General features: G+C 36.6%; 2 protein-coding genes across 3 annotated transcripts in view; both read right to left on the bottom strand.

Moving 5' to 3' along the window:
* Positions 1-3: 3 nt before the first annotated feature.
* On the bottom strand, positions 4-10,114 carry Cul3 (Cullin 3). Of its 2 annotated transcripts, none has more exons than XM_053745880.1 (15): positions 9,030-9,251; positions 8,460-8,657; positions 7,713-7,898; positions 7,230-7,433; positions 6,456-6,635; positions 6,155-6,349; positions 5,663-5,839; positions 5,197-5,367; positions 3,440-3,547; positions 2,663-2,787; positions 2,063-2,270; positions 1,649-1,818; positions 999-1,137; positions 361-513; positions 4-115 (listed from the first exon to the last, which is right to left on the bottom strand). In XM_053745880.1, the coding sequence occupies exons 1-14, from the start codon at positions 9,093-9,095 to the stop codon at positions 361-363; spliced, it is 2,280 nt and encodes a 759-aa protein (XP_053601855.1). In that variant the 5' UTR covers positions 9,096-9,251; the 3' UTR covers positions 4-115. The 2 variants fall into 2 exon arrangements, with proteins under 2 accessions (XP_053601855.1, XP_053601863.1); XM_053745888.2 differs by lacking the exons at positions 4-115; positions 9,030-9,251 and adding exons at positions 9,690-9,855; positions 9,937-10,114 and having other exon boundaries at positions 180-513.
* A 4,035-nt stretch (positions 10,115-14,149) lies between these two features.
* The window catches only part of LOC128669662 (muscarinic acetylcholine receptor M2-like), a 77,543-nt gene continuing 69,725 nt past the window's right edge, over positions 14,150-21,967 (bottom strand). The window contains exons 6-10 of the mRNA XM_053744631.2: positions 18,183-18,375; positions 17,043-17,278; positions 16,438-16,698; positions 16,022-16,180; positions 14,150-15,013 (exon numbers count right to left, since the gene is read on the bottom strand). Coding sequence (XP_053600606.1) covers positions 14,858-15,013; positions 16,022-16,180; positions 16,438-16,698; positions 17,043-17,278; positions 18,183-18,375 — 1,005 coding nt within the window. The 3' untranslated portion in view covers positions 14,150-14,857. The remainder of the gene's footprint in view (positions 15,014-16,021; positions 16,181-16,437; positions 16,699-17,042; positions 17,279-18,182; positions 18,376-21,967) is intronic.

The following is a 21,967-nucleotide window of genomic DNA, read 5'->3' as shown; positions in this document are numbered from 1 at the left end:
TCGTCATAATAACTAATAATTTTTATTTCGAAATAATTTAAATACTTTTGTTACTTCTATCACTGCTAACTTGGCATCCACCATTCAAGGACTTAACGAAGTTGAGTTTTCTGGCCTGAAAAGAAATATTAGGCTCAGACCGTATCGATCGCACGGGTGAAGCGAATTGAAAGATAGAATTACAAAGGAAGTTTTTAATATCGCCGAATTCAGAAACGAGAAACACCGTCATAGGTACATTTTACGCAAGGTTCTAAAGCTACCGGTATTTACAATATTATTTTTTATACATATGGAACCGTCTCGGTCGCTATAATCCTATCATCGTATCGTTAACATATGAGCGTGAGAGAAGCGAACCTATGCGACGTAGGTGTAGACCTTGCGGTCGTCGGGCGTGCGCGCGAGGTACTCGCGCTCGATGAGACCCTCGATGCGCTTCTTGATGACCACCGGCGACGGCAGGAAGCGCGCGCGCAGCTGCTCCGTCACCTCCGCCACCAGCAGCGTGTGCTGACCACGAATACACGACTATTTTATTACACTTCATTTACTAAAAAAAGTTTCCTCGCCAAAACCAACAAACACTAGCTGTGCCGCCCTGGGCATGTTTTATGCGCTATCAGGTTTTACTACTAGAAACTAATTATTGTGGGGATGTATATTTGTTACTATCACGCAATATCTACTCGACGGATTTCTATGAAATTTAGTACACAGTTAATCTGGAATAACACATGGGGTACTTTTTATCCCAAAATTCTCACGGGAGCGAATAATTTTTTAACTTAATATAATAAAAAAATACTTCTAAATAATTAGTACTAATGTTATAATTAAGTTTGTGATGACCTCACAAACTTGCACAATTATAACATTAGTAGGATTGTGAAATAAACCACTTTGGTCAAATATATGGGCGTTTTTTGGGGCAGAGAATAGCCATACTATTTATTTAGACTGTGCCACAAATATCGTTAAAATATTGAGCGACTCACCGCCATCTTCTTCCTGGCCTTCATGATGCGCACGATGGCGGCCTCGATCTCGTGCTTGCGGTCCTCGTCCACCTTGTTGCGGGTCTCGCGCCGCTCCGGCTCCGACTCGCCCTTGGCCGCCACTGTCTGGATCTTCACTCTGCGCACATACAAAATAAATATTTTAAAATGATCTTAGACATAATGATAGCTAACAGACTATGTGAAAAATGTCTTGATTATTCTACCAATTTTCAGTGCTAAAACTAGTAATGGAATAATAACGTACTAGCGCCATACTGCGATGCGTGTTGAGTATTCTACGCGTCACTATCATTGATCTGTAGCTGCCAAATCAGCCGTCAAGAATGCATACTGTTACATACAGAATAATATTGCCAAAAATGTGGTGTCCATTTCGATCATGAAGGTCTAGTTCGGTCTATTGCCATAATAAACTTAAAATCACTTTTCGACTTGCCACGATCCTGAATAATTAATTCCCTTCTATACTCAATTACTCACTCTTCATGCATTCTCTCCGGTTATGGGTGCTCTTAATACCCATCTCTCTTACGAAGGAGTCTGCCTTGCCTACCTCCATGGGAAACAGGTATGATAATACGTAAGTATGTTTTTTATTTGAAATAATAATTACAAAGTGTACGTACCTATAAAGTTTAGACGTGAAGGCATCATTGACGTAGAACTGGTGAGAGGGCTCGATCTCCTTTGTCTTGGGATGCTTGATGAGCACTCGCTGCGTGGGCTTGCCCATCGCCAGCGACTGCAGCGCCCGCACCAGGTCCTTCTCCGGAATATCAGTCTCGTTGAGTATTTCCTGGAAAAATTATGACTTTGTTTAGTTTTTATCTCATTATCGTTTGGCAGTTGCGAAACACACGACATGTTAAAAAGCCGCCACTTTCATATCGTTGGGAACTAAATCAAGTGTTTGAATGAACTCAATGGTTTGGAAAATAAAATGAATCAAAGTAACATCTGACAAAATAATCAGAAGGGAAAGTCTTCGAATAAAGGTATGAATTAAAATATATATTTTTTGTATTACAAAAAGAGCAAACCTCGTAAGTGAGCCGCTCCCGCTTGTTGAACAGCAGCAGCACGCACATCTGGAAGGGCGACACCTGTATGATGTGGCGGCGGGGCGCGGGCGGCTGGTGCGGCGGCGGGGGGGACGCGGGTCCGCCGCGGAACGTCGCGTGCAGGTCCACGTTGCCCAGCTGCGGCTGCAGCGACAGCTGCCGCCCCGAGTGCTTCGCTAGGTAAAAGCTGAACACGAATAGTTATTAAATATATATCGACCTGAACGCGTACCTACCCAAAAGGCAAACTTTTGAATGAGATCGATAATATAGTCGTCGATATTTGATTAACGACATCAACATGAGCTGTACTCTTTATTACAATAATAAAATAGTCGTTTTTTTTACGATCCACTCTGTTAGCCATTATATATATATATATATATATATATATATATATATATATATATATATATATATATATATATATATATATATATATATATATATATATATATATATATATATATATACGATATATATATATATATATATATATATATATATATATATATATATATATATATATATATCTGAATAAATATGTCACCTATGTCTATATCTGAATAAATATGTCACCTCCTGAACACTTCGAAGGCGTTCCTGGGCGCGGTGGGGATGTTGCATTTGGGCGTGACGCTCTGCGTGGGCCACAGCCCCGTCGTCAGCACGCGCACCGACAGCTCCACGCCGTACAGGTTCGTCTGCGACACACTCTATCTTATTTCTGCTGCTAATTACATTTATAAAGCAAAAAGCTCTTCACCTTCTTTTTCAACCACCATTATAAAATTAACGTGTTTGTGTATCTTTATGCATTGTCTGTAGCAGCAAAACGGCTGATTTAGATCTGTTTTTTTTTCTTTTAAAAGAATTTAATCGAGTGTTCTTAGTTATAATTAAAAAATGTGCATTCAGCCGTTGGAAAACCGTCAACTCGTTTTTAGGAGATGACATGATGCCAGCTATTTCTGAATCGAGGGTTTCTTAATTTTTTTATTTTAGTTTTATTATTGTGGCAATCTAATCTGTCTTCTGTCAAGTTACAAGTCTAGTTAAAAATAAATAAACCTATAAAGACGCCGCAGCAAGGACAGTTTCCAATGTTCTATAAGTTTTTTCGAGGAATTGGCTATTTTCGAACTAGTCAAATCAGATACATTTTTCTAATGTCAAAAACAAAATTTTATAGATGTTACATGACAGTAGTATTAGATACATGACAGTAGTATTATCACGTCACGGATTTTGGAGTCTTTGTAACAATAAAAACGAAGCCTCGGGTCGCAGCTGGTTTACATATAATTCTGAAAACATGTTCATTCAAACTATTAGTTTTTAAAAAAGAACACTTACGCCAGAGGAGAGCACGTGCTCTTTGAACTCCTCCATAATGGTGTTGGAGACGGTCATGTCCTTGAACATGCCTTCCAGCTTGGATGTGAACTGACTCCCGCATTCAGTCTGAAACACAATTTCAATTACAATTATTTCAATGTTACAAATTAAAACTCAATAGAGAGTCCATAGTGTAGACTATTCGTAACAACATATTTTTCATTTCTCATATTAGGAAAGAATTGTATGTTTGATTCGAATAGTTCTTCACACGCTAATAGAACTCTCGGCAGGGTAAATATCTTTGTAATTCATTTCTTGTCATGAGTAATTCAGAAAAATATCGATAAAACAAAATGCTACGATATCGTCAGTGTATTATAAACAGCCAAATGGTATTATAATTCGACCAATATATTGATTTTTCTAACTACATATACCTACAACTTTCCAGAAAAATATATTTGTTCATGTTCCTAAATTGTCGTACTACACGACACATACGACCTATGAAAGTGTTCTACTGCAAACTAATCAAAACTACAGAATATAAAAACATCCTGCTTAAAGTCTGCAAAATTCTTTACTTGTTCGTGTAGAAAGAAAAACAATAAAACCCGATGTGAATGGGAACAAAGCAAAGAATAAACATGAAAAAAAAAAATATGGAGACTTTAAGCAAGATATCGTCTCACAGAACTAGGAAGAAATGTGAGCACTCACAAACCGGTTCTATTAGTAACGGTAAAGAATTTTGCAGAACGTGTGGACTGTCGAGGGGGTGGGGGGTTGGAGCGGGGCGGGTCACTGTTCAGCGATCGTGTTCTCGATTAGGGAGACGTCTCCGATTATACATTGGAAGTCTCGCGGTTCCACGTCCTTTATCAGACCTTCTTTCTGGGAAAGGCGTACAGCTATTTTAGGTAGTCATCTTTGCACGCTTTGAAGTGTCGTGCGAAAGAGTGCATGTGCACCAAACGAAGCCACGGCATGTAACATTGCATAGCCAAGCTATATAGCCACAGAGTGCTATTCAGAGCAGCCTATAGATATATAGTTTAACTATAGACTGCCACCTAGTATTGTTATCGTAACTGAATTAAGAGTAATTTATCACGGGGAAAGATTAGAATAACACATACAGCATATATAAATAATAATTAATTAATATTTCTTTCATTAGTATTTCAATGATTTGAATGAGTGCAGTATAGATTATGATAGAATTTGGTACACAATAGCATTTGTCTCGCAAGGGCAACCCCTAAGTCTCTGTCTACTTCTATGAAAAACAGGTGTGATAATTACCGAATATAAACAGTTTTCTAAGGGAGCTCGATAGCGCAGTGATTTGCGAGCTCGTCCAGCGATTGGACGGGTAACCAAAATGTATTATTATCCCGAGCTCTTTTGTGCGCTTCAGAAGGAATCGTGATTATCCATAATAAGAAAGACCAGTGACCCAGGCATAGGGCACATTAAAATGGCTGATTCACAACTTGTACTAGCACAGCTGCAATTGCGGGGGCTGAGAGGAGCGGGGAATTCCCAATGCTCCATATATGACTCGTTGGGAGCTAAACAAAGTGTTTACATTATACAGTATATGTCTTACATTATACAGTATCATGTCTTACATTATACAGTATCATGTCTTACATATATTGTAACAACTCTTATGATCTGATTGACAACGCTGGCAGCCGCTTCGACTTAGGCAAGGCCGTCGAACAGTGTAAATCTCATGAAACTGTGGAACATGTGGTGTAATGTACCTTGAGTTTGGAGATCATGTTCTTCTCGCTGTCGTCGGAGACGGACTTGTTGAGTAGCAGCCGCTTGGCGAGGTGCTGCTTGTAGTAGCGCTCGAACACGTCCTTCTCCTGCAGGAACCGGAACAGCACCATCGTCTTGTCCAGCACTGCCTCGATCTCCTGCTCGCTCATCTGCACAGGGCATTATGCTATGTTAGGGTTCAATCAACATCTATACTTTTCCAAAGGAAGGCAAGTGAGTTTTGTTTATATCTTGGAAAATACATAATTAAAAAAAACATCTCAACATCATTATTGATGTGTCATTATTTTTTATGAATTAAAATTTAAGCTACGTACCTTTCGTTTCGGCCAAGATCCACTTTGGGGTCACTGAGCCAGCGTAGTAAGTAAATATTTAGGCTACGTATCTACAGTTTAAATTGATGTAAAATATTGTATGGTTATAGGTAATATGGATACTTACTCCCTTTTCTCCTTTCTTCAGCTTTCCATCGATGAAGAGCGAGAGGAACTCGGGCGACTTGTTGTTGAGGTTGAGGAAGTACTCGAAGTCCGAGGCGATCATGTGCTTGAACAGCTTGTCGTTGTTGAACGAGTTCTGCAGGAAATGGTCGAACCGCGCCTTCAGGTCCAGCAGGTTCTGGGTAACGAAGGAAAAATGTATCCATTGTCAAAGTTGCCAAATAATATTTAGGAGATAAACTGTATGCACCATTGATTTGACAATAGAATTCAGAGGGGATTTAATTGTATCGATATTAAGAGTGGTAAAACTGATGGCCCCTGGACCATTGATGGTGCACGTCACAATGGTGTATGTGTTTTTTGTTACTCATGAACATGATTATTACTCTCATTATATACCCCTTTCGCAATGTTTGCTACTATATAACCCTTCACGGGCGAGTCCAATTCGTAGATTCTTGATTTTTGACCCAGCAGCAGCCTGTCTGACCTGAACGTAGGTGATGGCGTTGGTGTTGTTGTGGAGGTCGGTGACGAGCGCGCGGCCCTGCTCCCGCAGATGCGCGGACACAGCGTCCGCCACAGTCCGCAGTCCGTCCGGGACGCGCGACAGCAGCTTGTACACGCAGGCCAGCTCGCCCGTGCGCGTGTGCATCAGCATGTGCACCACGCCAGAGTTCTCCATCTTAAGTAAGATAAATATTTAATGTAAACAATTAATGTTTGGCATAAACTGTAAATTATCAAAAATCACAACAAACAGAGTTGAAACAAACGAGTGAAGAATTCACCTCGACGATGGTCTTCATGTGCTGCTCGATGAGCTCGTGCTCGAGCACGGCCACGACGCGCGGCTCCGTGGTCTCGTCCAGGTAGTGCCGCGCGCGCTCCGCCTCCTCGCTGATGCGCGCCTCCACGCGCTGGATGTACACTGCCGCGCTGTTCTCCGCTAGGAACTTCTGAGATTCCATCTATGTCACACCCATTCAGAAATTAGACTTAAGACTTAAACAGTTTTAAAAATATGTTACTAGGTGCCTATGTACATAAGAAGGCATAGGATACTTGCCTTTCTTAGTTTTGATTTAAGGATACTTACATATCCTTTATTACTTTTAATTTAATATTAACAGTTCTGAAAAGTAGTCATCAGTTGCATCCACTGTAACGAATACAAACACCTCTTTACAGGTTAAATTTCAAGTAAATATTAAAAAGTCATATACAGAATACCCAAGGTATATAAATATTTTGTAACATCTGTATAATATTTCTCAAAAAAAAACAAACTAAGGGCATTTCGGAACAAAATTATCACCAATATCATAATTACATACCCTTCGCTTCATTTCATCAGGGAGAATATGGTATGGCCAATGTCCTGACTACTGAATGACACGCAAGTCAGTGCAAAGCGGATCCTGAACTTGAACAATGCCTAATTAATGTCCCATGTTCAATGCCTAAGTAATGTAATACTTAGATGAGATAGATTTTGATAACAAATTACGTATCATGACAACATACTTTATACTACAAACACTGTGATGTTATTCTTTACCCACCCTATAAAACTCAGCAGACTGGTGCAGGAAGGGCGTCTCGAAGTCCTCCTCGTAGACGGCCCGGGAGTTGATGCCCAGCACCATGAGCATCTGGCACGCGTTGCGGATGGCCAGCCGGTCCACCACCTCCCCTCGCCGCTCGCGAGCCACCATCTCGAGCAGCGTTTGCCGGAGGTGGTCCCGGATTGAACCATAACGAACAACCTAACGAGTTCCACATTTAGCAGGCTCAGCAAGCCAAAAAACATTTTCAGAACATAAGAAATTGTGGATATCTTTAGAATATGTCTAAGATAACCAGCCAGTAATTTAATTTAAAAAATATTATGTCTAAGATACCAGCTTGTTTGTCATAGATTGTTATTTATTTATCAATAAAAACATGCAATAATGCCACACTTTATAAAATATACTAAAATGTGATTTTAGACAACACTTTTCAACTTAAAACTTTACAAAAATATTCTATAATTAATATCTCACCTGATCTCTAAAAATGATGAGTCCTAGATTGTACACATTGTCCACTTCATTCTGTTGTACATATACCCTGTCCATATACATAAGTATATCACGAATCATGACCATGCTGGTTTGATGATCAGTCCAAGCATTGTTCAGGGTTTGGAGGAACCCATTATTTAAAGAGTGGATGACATCTTTTCTGACCTAAAAGTTAAAATTGGCATCTTCTACTTCTTTTAGGGTTACACAAGACCACACTTAGTTGTGTATATCATATTTGAAATAATTGACCGAGTGAGTGAAGCGAGTGAGGTCTACAAATCAACTTGTGGCAAAAATACATTTTTTGTATGTACCATGATAACTTCCGAACCATTGGTCTGATTTTGATAAAATTTAAAAGGTATATAGGATGTCAATAGAATTTTTAAGTTTGTGGTGCAACAAAATCAGTTAAGTCATTTTAGAAATATTCACAATATTGTGTTGGCGAGATCTAAGTTCGCGGCGATCAACTAGTATATAAAGAAAAAGTGACTAAATGTTTTTGTTGACAGTTAAAACTAGAGTTTGAACACATTCCTACACTGTACACATTTAATGTTTTTCTTTATAGATGCTTTGTTTGCAACTAAATTAACCAACAAAAAAGGAGCAGCTAGTATTGAACAGATTCACCCCTAGTATCGTCAACATTTAATTAAATATTACAATAAGCTCTCTAAAATGGCTTAAAGTATATACAATCATTCACAACATATTTACCTTAGTTTCAAGATGATTAGTGACAACTTCCTTTAAACCTGTGTATAATCGTTCACCATGTTTGTGAAGAACCATAGTGTAAGCATTACGGTATAGCTCCTCAAAAGAAAGCCCAGAGTTATTTTTCTTTTGAATCTCTTGTATAGCATTCTTCAGCAAGCTCCATATACTCTCCACATACTTCTCATCCATAGTCATCTGCAAATATATAAATGATATGAGAGGAGTTTATATTCCTTGATAAGATATCTCAAAGATACCATAATTTATAACATAGATAAATGACAGATCCTTTTCCATATTGAACTGACTCGGGTCAAATACTGGACATCCAATATAGTAGCCTATCATGACAACTATTAAACAAGGTGAGGTTGTCAATAATTTCAAAGATGTTCGAGTGAATTCCCAAAACGCTCAGCAAAATTCTATCTCTACATATTGTATAACAGCAGATACTCCTATACGACATGTGCAAGTATATAGCTCGCTAGCTCATAATTTTTATGATTCTTGAATGTAAAAAGTAAAATTTTACACATTTTATTGATGATTATGCTAGTTACTAACCCATGTATCTGGATACATTTGGTAATATGGTTCGGAGTAGTTCCACACTTGGAATTTTCGAGTCATTTTGATTACTTTTATTCTAAGGCTTCAAATTCAAATAAACATTTTAAAAATTTAAAACAGAAGTAACAAAGCATTAAACAACAATGATATAAAATAACAACAATATTATTCTTTTGATTGATTTTATACTCCTGTCAAAATACTTAAATTCATGACATATTCAATACAAAAATTTTGTTCCTTCAAAACTGACTTATTTCCATTTTTAAATGTAATACATTGAATATGTATTGCCATAATTTTATATGTAAATTCTAGTAGGTATACAGGAAAGAGATTCACTAAGTCTTTGGTAATCAAACCAATAATTTGGTCCATTTTATATAAAGCAATTATTATAATGGCCACAAATATAACAACAGATCACATTTTAATACATTTAATATATTTACTTAATGTTTTTGTACAATTTTTTTTTGCCAATAACAAAAGTGGATGCAAATATAAAAACAAAAAAAGGAATACATGGAATTACATTTGATTCAATGACCTTAGTAACTACTAATGAGAAGTCTTGAACGACGAATAAATATTGGTGTAGGATTACAATAGATTAAACTTTTTGATAGCGTCAAACCATTGAATAAAACTTACGGGAAAAGCTCTGATTCTCATCTTGCCAGGTTTGTCCTTTGGCAATGCACTCTTCATCATTGTAGCTTTATTTTAACACACCAACAAAATACTAAATGGATAATATTATTTGCTTCAGCGTTCATTTGCAGTTATAATAATACTTCATTGTTGCTCTCGTATACATCTGAAATTAGAATTTAGTTTATACATTGTGAAAAGGTAAACGTCATTCGATTGATAAACAGACACGATTTTGGACACTTACTTGTATAAGAGAGCTGCCGTTTATTATATTTTAGAAGCTATTTAAATAATAAGTATGCATATGATGCTATTTAACTAAAATATTGTTGTAGTATCGTTACCAAATTATATTAAATTATACGACACCATTCATTACAAACGAGAATAAAGACGACATAAGTGACAGACAGTGAGTGACAGTGACAGATACAATTTCATTTGACCTCTCTTTCATTCTCAGATGCAATTATCTTTTAGTTTATCTTTAATAATAAAATGTACAAATACATTACATCTAATTATCAACGACTTTAATTAAACAACAATGAATAAAAAAAAATAAATGCATTTATTAAATTATTATAATACTTATTAATTAACTAAAAAGTACTTTCTTTGTTTTCCATTTTCACGGAAGTCGATGGACATAGACTAAAATCTATTCTATTTTTCTTATAATGTGTTGCTAGTCTTCATAAAAATTACCATTGCCGGGTCCACAGAATCGTATGCTGTAAAAATATAAATAATGTAAACATTTTTATTTATTGTTTTTTTTTCATTCATAAATCAAAGTATTGTGTCTACATAAATGGTTTATTATATTAAAAAAAAACTTGTTGGAGACCCGGCTATAGCGTTGACTGGCGCTTCCAGCGCCACTGACGAACTTGTACTAATATAATAAATATCGGAAGGTGGCGCTACCTTCAACTTGTTACCTTAAACACGTTTCCATTGCTTAAATTGCTCATTCGTGCTCTGTGCTTCGGCCCTGCCTTATTACATAGTGTATTTAGTTATTTACGAAAGTCATTTTTTTTCAACATTTAGGAACAACCTTCTTTTCGATGGATTTCTTTCCATCTCTCGATCTTCGGATCTGCTGCTGCGACATTACCATTACCATACCATCTTAAAAATCAATAAATTACGTAATTTAATAATTATTACAGTACAGATTCACTCATGTAGCTAATTAACGACGAGAATGTCACGACAATATTATTTATTTAAAAAAATTGTTTTAAGTATTCATATATTCTCGTCATTCGTCAATCGTATAATCAAAATTGGAAATTTTCAAAAATCATTTTGAAAAGTTTACTTGTCTTTATTCGACACCCGCAAGCTCCCTCACACCCTTCCCTCACCAGACACCGCATTCTCGCCGATTTGTAGGCATTTATTCCATACCACTAAGTTGGTATATACTAATGGCGCTGTAGGCATGCTATAGGTGAAAATGTCTGTATTCTTTCCATCAAGGAAAAAAACGTCAAACTATGTATATAGTTTCACGTTTACCTTTACAAGGCGAGTAGGTAAATTTTCAATCAAAACAGCAATTTTTTCTCCATCTTTATTTCAAACATTTTGATAAACTCTTAAATATGATAATTTATCTTAATTTTATACATATCAATAAATATTATAATACATGTTAGGTACCTAGCAAAAACTGACCACTAGTAAAATTAAGCCTCTTTTCATGAGAGATAAGTAGTTGTAAAAAGTTATTAAAAATTTCTAAAGGAAACTTGGTTTTCTTTTAACTACCTATTACCCTTTATGTTTTCTAATATATACCTGTAAATTATGACTTTATTTTAATTCTTCGTTCTTGGTATCCATATTATTATTTATGTGACTTGTACTTGTTTGATTATACGATCTTGATAAGTATTTATATACTTTAAGGTTAGGTAGGTACGCCGAGGGTAAAATCGATGTCATACGGATGTATAACCTCGATCGTAATCGTAAATAGCATTAACATTTTTTTTTACATAAGTGTTCGATCTCATACTTATTCGTGGATTTACGCGTCTCTTTGTTTTGGGCAATCCAGTTACTCAATTAGACGAAGACATACTTTGCTCTACAGTAAACGTATATACATAGTTTTGTATTAGATGTAGGTATTACGTTTTTGAACAAACAAGCAATTAATAGACGGTGATTTTACTTTATGTTCTAGACTTTAAAATATAATTGTGCATATGAAGTGAAAAAATATATAATAGTTTCTGTTCTTAAAAATAACTTTCTATCCTAACCTAGTGTATATCCTTACACTAGGTAATATTTTTTCCTAATATACTTTGTGATAATTAGGTATATTGGCATTTGGTAAACTTTCTTGGCATAACAGTACTTTCGTATAATTTCATTTTATTAAGTATACTGTTTTCTTTGTTTTAATACAGATGTAGAATAAAAACTTCCTATGCGTCAAGCTGAAAACATTTTCGTCTTTTCGACAAATATATTGAATATGTTAATTTTAAGTCGCATATGCTAAGTTAGTTGTACCTAGCTATTTATGTAATTTTTTGTCGAATCAATATATTTTGTTTCTTTATTTCTTTCTTAGTAAGTAGCTGTGCGAAAATAATAAAATACTTAGAGTTACATTGCATGATAAATAGTAACGGCACGGTAAGTAAGGAATTCTATCGCTGGGAAAAGGATTGGTCATCGGGCACAGTTGACTTTCGGCAAATCAATTAGTTATTTACATACCTACTAGCAGATTTATCACGCTCATATAAAATTAGATCAATTTTACTGAATATACTCTCATCTTTCTCTCTAGTCTTTACGACTCAACAACTCGCATCAGATAACCGACTGAGAGTTTTGGGATTCCACAATCTCGCTCGATATGCCTAATTACACCCAGATTACACTACCCGACACCGACATCATTATATCATCCGGAACGCCTGTGACGAATCAATCTTGTCAAATCCATCGAAACAAAAGTTTCGACGAATTCATCGAAAACTAATTCGCCGTAAATCATCAAAAATAATAGAATTTAAAAACAATTCAAAATAATTTATGTAACCTGTGTCCAGGAAATAAATTAAATGAAATAAAAAAATATTGTAAAATATGGTTAACATTTTCAACAATACAAACAATTTAATCGTAAAACATTAGTTTCTCTAATATATACTTCTTTTACTATATAATACTTTTACTAAACGTTGACAGTCACATTATTTTATGATATTTTATTTGCACCACATATTTGTAGATACATTCAGCGTTTACTTTTATTGTAAGTAAATCTATACACTTAATATATAAATAATATAAATGTACGGACATAAAAGGTAATAAGTGTAATGTTTATACATAAGTATTTTAATGTTAATGTACTATCGGAGTCCGGTGGCACTCCGACTGCCGGCCGTGATAAACGGTCAAATAAGTACATTTAATACGAGGGCTGCTATTTATGTATCCGGAATAACAAAATTAAACAAACATATATTATTATATATGGTTTTATTGTTTCTCGAAGTATTCTCCGCGATGATCTATGCACTTCTGCATACGATGAAACCAATTTTCAAAGCACTTTTTCCATTCTGATTGAGGTATGTCCAAAACGTGTGTTTTGAACGCATCAACGGCCTCTTCGCGGCTCGAAAAACGTTGACCACGTAATTTATTTTTAATGTTTGGAAATAAATAAAAATCATTGGGTGCCAGGTCGGGGCTGTACGGCGGATGACCCGTCAATTCAATCTTTTGACCCTCCAAAAAATTATTTGTTTCAGCCGACTTGTGGCAGCTAGCATTGTCGTGATGAAGTATGATTCTGCGTTGTGGGTTGTTCTTTCGTATTTTTTCAAAGACTTCTGGCAAAAAAATGGTGGTGTACCATTCAGAATTAACCGTCCTACTATTCTCTAGTGGCACTGTAGCTACATGTCCGTTGATACCAAAAAAACAAGCGACCATTTGCTTTAAAGTGCTTCTCGCACGAACAACTTTTGTTGGATTCGGTTCATCTTGAAAGACCCACACCGTTGACTGCTATTTAGTTTCAGGGTCATAAGCATAGATCCAGGTTTCGTCACCTGTGTAGATATTATAAACAGCTTTTGACGTGCCACGGTTGTATTTTTTTATCATTTTCTTACACCAGTCGACACGAGCCTGTTTTTGATCTACGCTCAAGTTGTGCGGAATCCAACGCGAACAAATTTTTTTAACAATTAAATGTTCGTGTAATATCGCGTGTATACTCGTCATACTAATGCCCAGAGACGCCTCTATCTCGCGGTATGTAACATGACGATCTTGCATTACTAATTGTCGCACAGCATCAATATTTTGTTGTACCACTACCGATTTAGGACGACCCTCCTTAATTTCATCCGTGAGCATAGACCGTCCACGTTAAAATTCCTTAAACCAATAATACACAGTGATTTTCGATGGTGCTTCATCTCCAAAAGTTAAAATCAGTTGTTCGATGCACTGTTTTTGAGTTAATCCACGCCGAAAATCATAATAAATCATCGCGCGAAAATGTTCACGAGGTAAATCCATGGCAATGAAGACAAGCTATTTTCAAAATTGGCGCCAATTGAAAAAAACAAATGACAGGGACATGAAAAATATTTATTCTCTAGCCGAAGAGTTCTATTTTCAAATGTTGTAATTACTTTTTAAATATTCTAGAATTATTGGCCAGTTCCGGATACATAAATAGCAGCCCTCGTATTTCCATTCCTGGCTTAATTCATTATAGTTTAAACGAATAGAATACGCTTAAATTATTACTATATTTATACTGCATAGACTCATAGATATGGACTCTCGTAATAATACTAACAACCCAAGATAGTACTTAATAGTTATGCATACATTTATACATTAGCATAAACAAAAACAGGAGATGTAATACTCGTATTAGGTTGTCTTAGAATTTTTCCATTTGCATAAATGTACATTTACAACTTGGACATGGAGCTAGACTAGATTTGTTATTATTCTTTCGATCGTCATTATTCTCGCTACCTTATTATAATTGGTAACATGGGCTAATAAAAAAAAGGAATATAATAAGAAAACTTTAGCCCACATTTATATGTAAAGGTATGAGCACAGACTACGTAATACTTGGGTATAATTAGAAATCAGACGCTATCATAATAGGCAGGGTGTGAATGCAGGACCCATCGCAGCAGCAGCAGTACCAGACACGCCATGACGAAGAAGGATACCATCACTTGCAGGTTCTTCTCCGATCTTTGGTCTCGCTCACTCTCACGCAACCTCTCTATCAGGCCGTTCTGTAACAAAAGCGTTTGTTACGGTCTCAATCGTTATCAATCCGTTTTCAATATACACAGGCCGCGCTTTACCTATCCACAAAATTATAATATCGATATGTCAGCAACAATAGTGTTTTACCGACTTGTTCTTATGCCATTGAGATAGGGCACAGAATTGAATACATAGTATAAACTACTAATGCAAGGTTTATGAATATGGTTCGATACAGATTCAATTGCAAATTTGCAATTAAAGTTATTAGTTTTCTATACATATATAGAATATCTACTTATACTAGGATACTATATTAATAACAATTTACGTACATATTTCATCTATACATCTTACCTAAAACTTATATAGATATACTAGTATAGCTACTATAGTAGCTAACTAGTTCATCTATCTATGGAATTGATATCACAGACAGAACGTATTCAGCTGACCATTGTATTGACTCCAGCTATTTATCAATTGAGCGAGCGTTTGGAAATAAAGCGTTTGGGTTCGTCACATTGATGGACCGAACGTGGACCGAACATATCAGCTGCCGATATACATAATAGTATACAATACCGATAAGAAAAGAATTCTGATAGAAACGTTTTTGTTTTGCAGCGCTCCATAAATTAAGTAAGGACGTTATTAATTTAATCCTTAAGTTATAAGATTAACATAATGGTTAAATGTAATCGTACGAAACCGAGTGGAGGCGACCCGCATCGTCGTAATCATAACGTCTCTGTGCAAGATTTTCGCATCGGTTTTATCAGAATGGACGCTTTACAGGCCGATTGGAATTAGATATTTGGCTATTTGCATTTTCACCCCAAACTCGATTCTACAATGACCACAACACAATTTCAAATCCCAAAAATGTTGAATTCAGAACACTTCATAACATCAGACCAAGTTCTTATAAATAAAGCCCATATTCTTGTGATCACGTGAATGCTTCGCGAAGAATAAGTACATGGGCAAGGGGTTCCTTAGAAAACATATTGTTATCAAAACGCTATGCTAACCCATCCGCCATGGGTGGCAATCCACGAGCCGGGGTCCTCGTGTAGCAAGTCAGCGATGGCGGCAGCTGGGGCCGCCACCAGCTCCAGTGCCGGCTCCTCGTCCACCGCTTCCGCTGCCTCTCTGGCCAACGCACCGCAAACGCAATAAACCGCTGCTATCTGAAAACATGTAATCTGGGATGGTTATAGGAATTGAAATTACTTATTAACTTAATATAATACAACAACATACAAGTGAAATAAGACCTATAACGTATAAGAAATAATCTTCTTTGTTGTCTGTTTACATATTTGCTGTCTACATATTTTTCACTTCGATTTTTAGTTCGTTAAAATTGTTTTGAAATTGAACCCACGACATGAACGTGACGCCCGACGAAATCGAAATCGAATTTATTTGGGAAACCTATGTTCACCTTTGACCAAGTAATGTTTTCCCTAGTGATCCGTCGCGCCAAAGCCAGTGAGAGTTCTGCTAGTGCGGTGTCCGACCGCAACATGGCGGACGGCGCTCGTGTCGCTTGCCGCGCCACGTGGCGGAACGCTTCGGGTCGCTTGCGCTCCAACGCAGCACATAGCGCCCGCAACGCCGTCAGCACTCCGGTCTCCGTGTTGTTTATAGCCTCTTCTCCGCATTCAGTCTCCAGCATTCGTTGCAGACGTTTAATTACTATTTGCTGTAATTAAAAAAATAACGCAGGCTGCTTATATGCAATGAATACCACCAGTTACTAAGATTACGAAAACAGCCGAAGAGGATGAGATGTAGTTTTTCTCAACCAAACACACTTAAGTTCAATTGTTGTTTGTGCAGATGTACAAGTTGGTTGAAGGTACCGAAAGTAACATTTAGAATCGATCACGATTCGACGGTTGTTCAGTTAAGGAAAAAATAAATCCTCTAGGGTTTCTCGAACTATTTCTAGGGTTTCATTATTAAGTAGGTAGTAAAAGGTTTTTAACAGGCAGACTTTAAGGAAACCTTTAGAAAATATTGTTCGTACTTCAGAGGGTTTCGTACCTTTTTCTGACAAAGAGTTGACCTTCGGATTTGAGTCTTGATGTATTGCAGGCAGAGCGCCCGTCCCTGCCGGACGATCTGCGGCTTGACATGCGTGGGCGTGGCGAGGCACCAGCCGATGGTGGCCGATAGCCGGCGGGAGACGGCAGAGGCTGCAGCGCTGGACACCATGGTGCTGAAGCGGCGCTTGGTGCGGTCCAGCGGCGACAACGACCGTGCTGGTGACGTGCGCGAATCTACAAATAAATATAGAAGTTGCGTTTCTTTCACAATTGTATAACTAGATATATTAGTATTATATTCATTTATATATAATCTCCTTTCCTAATTTACTTTTTTATGGGTTTCCTAAAATAGCATATTTATCAGATATTACTCCTTGAGTAAACTTAATTACTAAAGACCCTGATGTTGGGGGTGTATCGCATCAGTTTGTATGTCCAGCGCACCCAGAAGATTAAGTGATTTGGGCCATGGCGACATAGACTTGCCTATTTATTAAGTTCATATTTCAATCCCTAAAATGATTGTGAACGGTCAATTCTATTCTAATCTCAGCCACAGATGTTCAGAAAGTTTTAATGGCAGCTAGGTCAAAGTTAAGCGAAACAGTTTAAAACAAAACTTTCGCCAATAGGAACGATTTCAAAACTTTGAACTCAACTACTATGGTTGTTACAAAATTCCAAGTAAGATACTTCTGGGCTGTAATCGTGACTATATGTAGATACTTACTACCTACGTATCTAGTGTTAGTTGTCTTCAGTTTTTGAGAATTTTTGGAAATTCGGAAACCAGAACGACTATAAATTTCACAAAGTAAAACTATCCCAAATATTAACTATAATTTAGAAAATAAGTTTGTTTGTTTGTTAACCTCTTTATGCTTTATCTGCTTAACCACCCTTCGTAATTGCATACCTGTTATTTGAACTACCGAGAAAGACATACTTCATCCCGGAAAAATAAAAGTTCCCGTGGGAAAAACACGCGGGCGAAGCCGTGGGCAAAAGTTAGTATGTGTATAAAACTTTTTTATTGTTATTTAGTTATTGTTAGTTGGTAAACACGTCGCCAGGATATTTACATTTGCAGCAACTTTAGATTTACGGAAATGATGGTCGCTGTTAGTTAACTTACGTGGCATCCCTCTAATGTCGTCGGCCCCGGGCAGTGCGGTGAGAGGAGTGCTAAGTTTCCGCCGCACGCGCAGCGGGGGCACAAACTCGTCGTCATCTTCCTCGTCGGGGGGCGTCACATGGATCGCGATGTTGTTTGCTTCCTGACCTCGTCCGCCCCGCATCTGCCATCGCAAATCCGTTAGCGGTCCTATCTGAAAATAATAAAGAATACAGATAAATATACACACGTCGCATAAATTCAAAATTTAAAACGCTCCTTCCTCGTTTACATACATAGATATAAAAATATTTGCAACACCTGTCTATTTTCCCAAGCCAAACCTACAGAATTTTCTCTAGGATATTTTTCAATTTTCCTACGATTCACCAGAATAAACGAATGTTTTCATAGAATTGGGAAATGTTCAACGTGGCGTTAAAAGTATTGAAGGATTGAATTTAAAATTCGGGCGGGCAGAAAATCTAATTCTGCGTTATTTTTAGTCTTTTAATTGGTTTTTCAAGTAATACAGAACAATGAAAGTTATGTTTTCACGTGTTTTTTTTATTTTACGCGCTTTGGCAACTTTGATTTTTATGCTAATGATATTCTCTTTTGCACCATGGGTATTTAAAATAATATAAATAATAATGCCCATTGTTAACGCAGACCTTCGAATATCAAACGAAAAATCTCAAATTAGTGGCCATATCACACCACTCTACTAATGAACCCAACTTAACGTGTTGCTACAGAAATACAATGAACATCCTACTTTTCTAAATGTACACCTTTGCCTTCTCAGAGGACGTGGTTTAGTAAAATTTATTCAGTACAGCTAGAGACAGGTTTATGCCAAATATTTTATCATTTCTTCCCAAAAAGTTTAACACAAGCCCTACTATACCAATATAAGGTCGACATTTTAGGAATATACTTAAAAATAAGAGAGAGCAAACGCTAAATAGGTTTGAACCTGTGTGTTTTGTACCTACGTAGTCCACAAAAGAGGAAGTAGGAAATTGTACACTTAAATCCTCTAATTAGCAGAAGGAACCAGCAGCAGTTATGCAGATGGCGTAGTGTGACAGTTCGATCGCATGTGGCCATGGCAGAAGGCATGTCGCTCATATCAATGCTGCTCCTCAATGCTACTGATAAACAGAGTCGATGCAGGAATACTTAATGAGATATTATACACAGAATGCTTGTGGAATAGACTCTTCCGCTTATGATACAGATACAGAACAGGTAGAAAGTACCAACTTGAGTAAGGTTTTTTTATTGAAAGCCCAATTATATTGGATATAAGCCCAATTATATTAATATCGCTAAAAATATATCTCCTCATTCTTACTATATAATTAAAATTGTTTTTCTTAGAGTTAGCGTTCGAGACCGGTTATACTTATTGTTGTTATACTTTTAGTAACCTATTCGATTCAGCGAGATGAGTTTCGAATTCAGAAACCTGTAAGTACATTATGGAAATCTATCATCAATCAATACATATAATAAAACAGTAGAAAAACAATTCTGTTCTGTACATTGAATATATTTACAAAAAAGCAAAATTAGGCGATAGAGGCCTAGTAATAGAGTAGGAATTTGAAAAAAATCTGTCTGTATGTCTATCTGTTTGTCTGTTTATACCGCTAATCTCCGCAACTACTGGACGGATTCGAATGAAACTTTTTTGTTATATAGCTATTACGCCTGGGCAACATATAGGGGTAAATGATTTTGAACCATGATAGTAGTCCAGCTAAACTATAGGAAATATAGAAATGACGCCTTCACAAAAGTTGTTTATCCTGATGAGCATTTTCTGTGTAGGTATAAAAATCGAAGATCTGGAACACCTGAGGTAGACCCATGATGGTACAGCTAAACTAAAGGAAATATAGAAATGACGACTTAGCAAAAGTTGTTCAGTCTGATTAGAAATTCCTACGGAAGTATAAAAATCGAATACTTAAAGGAGAGTCATATTTCTTTAACAGTTTGGGCATATATCGATCTTTCGATATCGACGGGTATCATTGAAAATTTGCCTAAACTGTCTAAAACTCCCATTTATGTATAGAATTTGCCTTCGGGCTTATGTTATTTTCTCTTTAATGATTTTGACTCCTTACCAAAAATTAGTTGGCCAGGCGAACGAAGTCGCGGGCATCGGTTAGTATTTAATATTTTATGGAAGTTAGTGATAATAAGATTCGAGAGAAATGTTGTGGCATGTTCTCCATTGTTTTTGCGAGCTTAATTACCCCCGTTTGGGGGTAATTAAGCTCACAAGTGTGAAAAGAAAGTATTTATCAATTAAATAATATGTCTTATTCAAGGTTTTACTTTTTACTACTATACCTATAATAAGCACAGGTATAAAAGTAAGTACACATTGTACACAGGCAAATATAAATGGCTAGCATTTCTAATAAAATACCTGACCCGATTGTACAATTACTAAATTTCCCAGTTAAATTCAGCTCTGTTTGCGTAACTAATGTGCACTTATCACGTATCGTTTAGATATCAAAGATAACCGAATGGCTTACATACTAGGAGTCCTCAATAATGACACTGATCCGTGCTAAAATAAGTCTTCTTGTTTGTCTGTATGAACGCGATAAACGCAAAACAACCGGGCGGATTTTTTTTGTTCACCAATAGATAATGTCATACCTAAGGAAGCTTTAGGTAGGTGTATAATTTATTATGGTTTTACCCGAGGGAAGCGGGAACGGGCAGATAGTTTATTCTAAGTATATATAAAGTAGTGTAGTCTAAAGTAATTTTCGTTCGTATAAATAAAAGAATATGTCGTTCGGTAGGGAAACATACATACCGAAAGATTTTAGTTCTTTGTCAGTCAGCCAGTAAATATAATTTACTAACGGGGTATCGAACCCTTGAAAGGTTCTGGAGCCAATAATTTATCCCTGAGTCACAAATATCATGTACGATATCATAGGTATTTAGTTACTTTTTTTTTCATTTAATAAGAAAAATCTTACTACTTATCACTTGAGTAGTGTTGCCCAAAATCAGTCTTGTTCTTGCATTTTGCAAGACCAAGACAAAACTGACCGTGTAAGATTGCAGTTAGGACTGAATGTCATTTCAAGGAGTAGGAGGGAATAGAAGATCGGGTATATGCTTAGGGACGTCTATGAGACGAAACAAAAATATATAAGAAAAAATTGAAAAATTGGACTTATGGGTATTACGAACAATATCATAAACATACATAATGAATGAAAATATCCATTAAAAGAAAAAAAAATGCAACACTAATTTTGACCATCGGTGGTTTGATAATGCGCGGCGCCTTGTTGTCGGCATCATGAAAGGTCGGATACTGACCTGTCAAAGAAATTTTGCAGCTATATACAATGGCTATGTTAATTCGTGCTCAAAATGTACCTTCTCTGTTACGTTGTTCTAAGATCTAAAGTACCTAACGTTTAGTAAATAGCAATAGACTAATAAGTAATTGCGAGACTTGCCAGACTCTTGCTGCAAGACCAAGACCAAGACTGGAAGCGCAAGACCAAGACTGGCTAAGTCTCGTCTTGTTTTTGTACTTGGGCAACACTATATCTGAGTAAAAGTTCCTGAGAATTAGTTTTTTATGGGTCTGATCTAGATTATTAGGTAATATTTACCTCGGGGCCAAGACGCTCTATGCTACTGTCCATTACTAATCTATCCTTACATAGGTATTACAAAACAAACTACGGATGTTCATGCGGTTATTACCAATAGATTGTGTGTTTCCTGAGGAAGGTTTAGGTGTATAA

The sequence above is a fragment of the Plodia interpunctella genome, chromosome 1 (assembly GCF_027563975.2).
Source record: "Plodia interpunctella isolate USDA-ARS_2022_Savannah chromosome 1, ilPloInte3.2, whole genome shotgun sequence".
NCBI classification, from domain to species: Eukaryota; Metazoa; Arthropoda; class Insecta; order Lepidoptera; family Pyralidae; genus Plodia; species Plodia interpunctella.
This window is presented reverse-complemented; position numbering and strand designations above follow the sequence as displayed.

Bases quoted from the DNA above. Each gene is read 5' to 3' on its own strand.
- Cul3 (XM_053745880.1), bottom strand. From the start codon at position 9,095: ATGACTCGAAAATTCCAAGTGTGGAACTACTCCGAACCATATTACCAA. The intron at 6,350-6,455 runs GTGAATTCTTCA...ATCTTACTTAAG, and splicing joins ACATGAAGACCATCGTCGAG to ATGGAGAACTCTGGCGTGGT. The intron at 5,840-6,154 runs GTCAGACAGGCT...TTCGTTACCCAG, and splicing joins ACGCCATCACCTACGTTCAG to AACCTGCTGGACCTGAAGGC.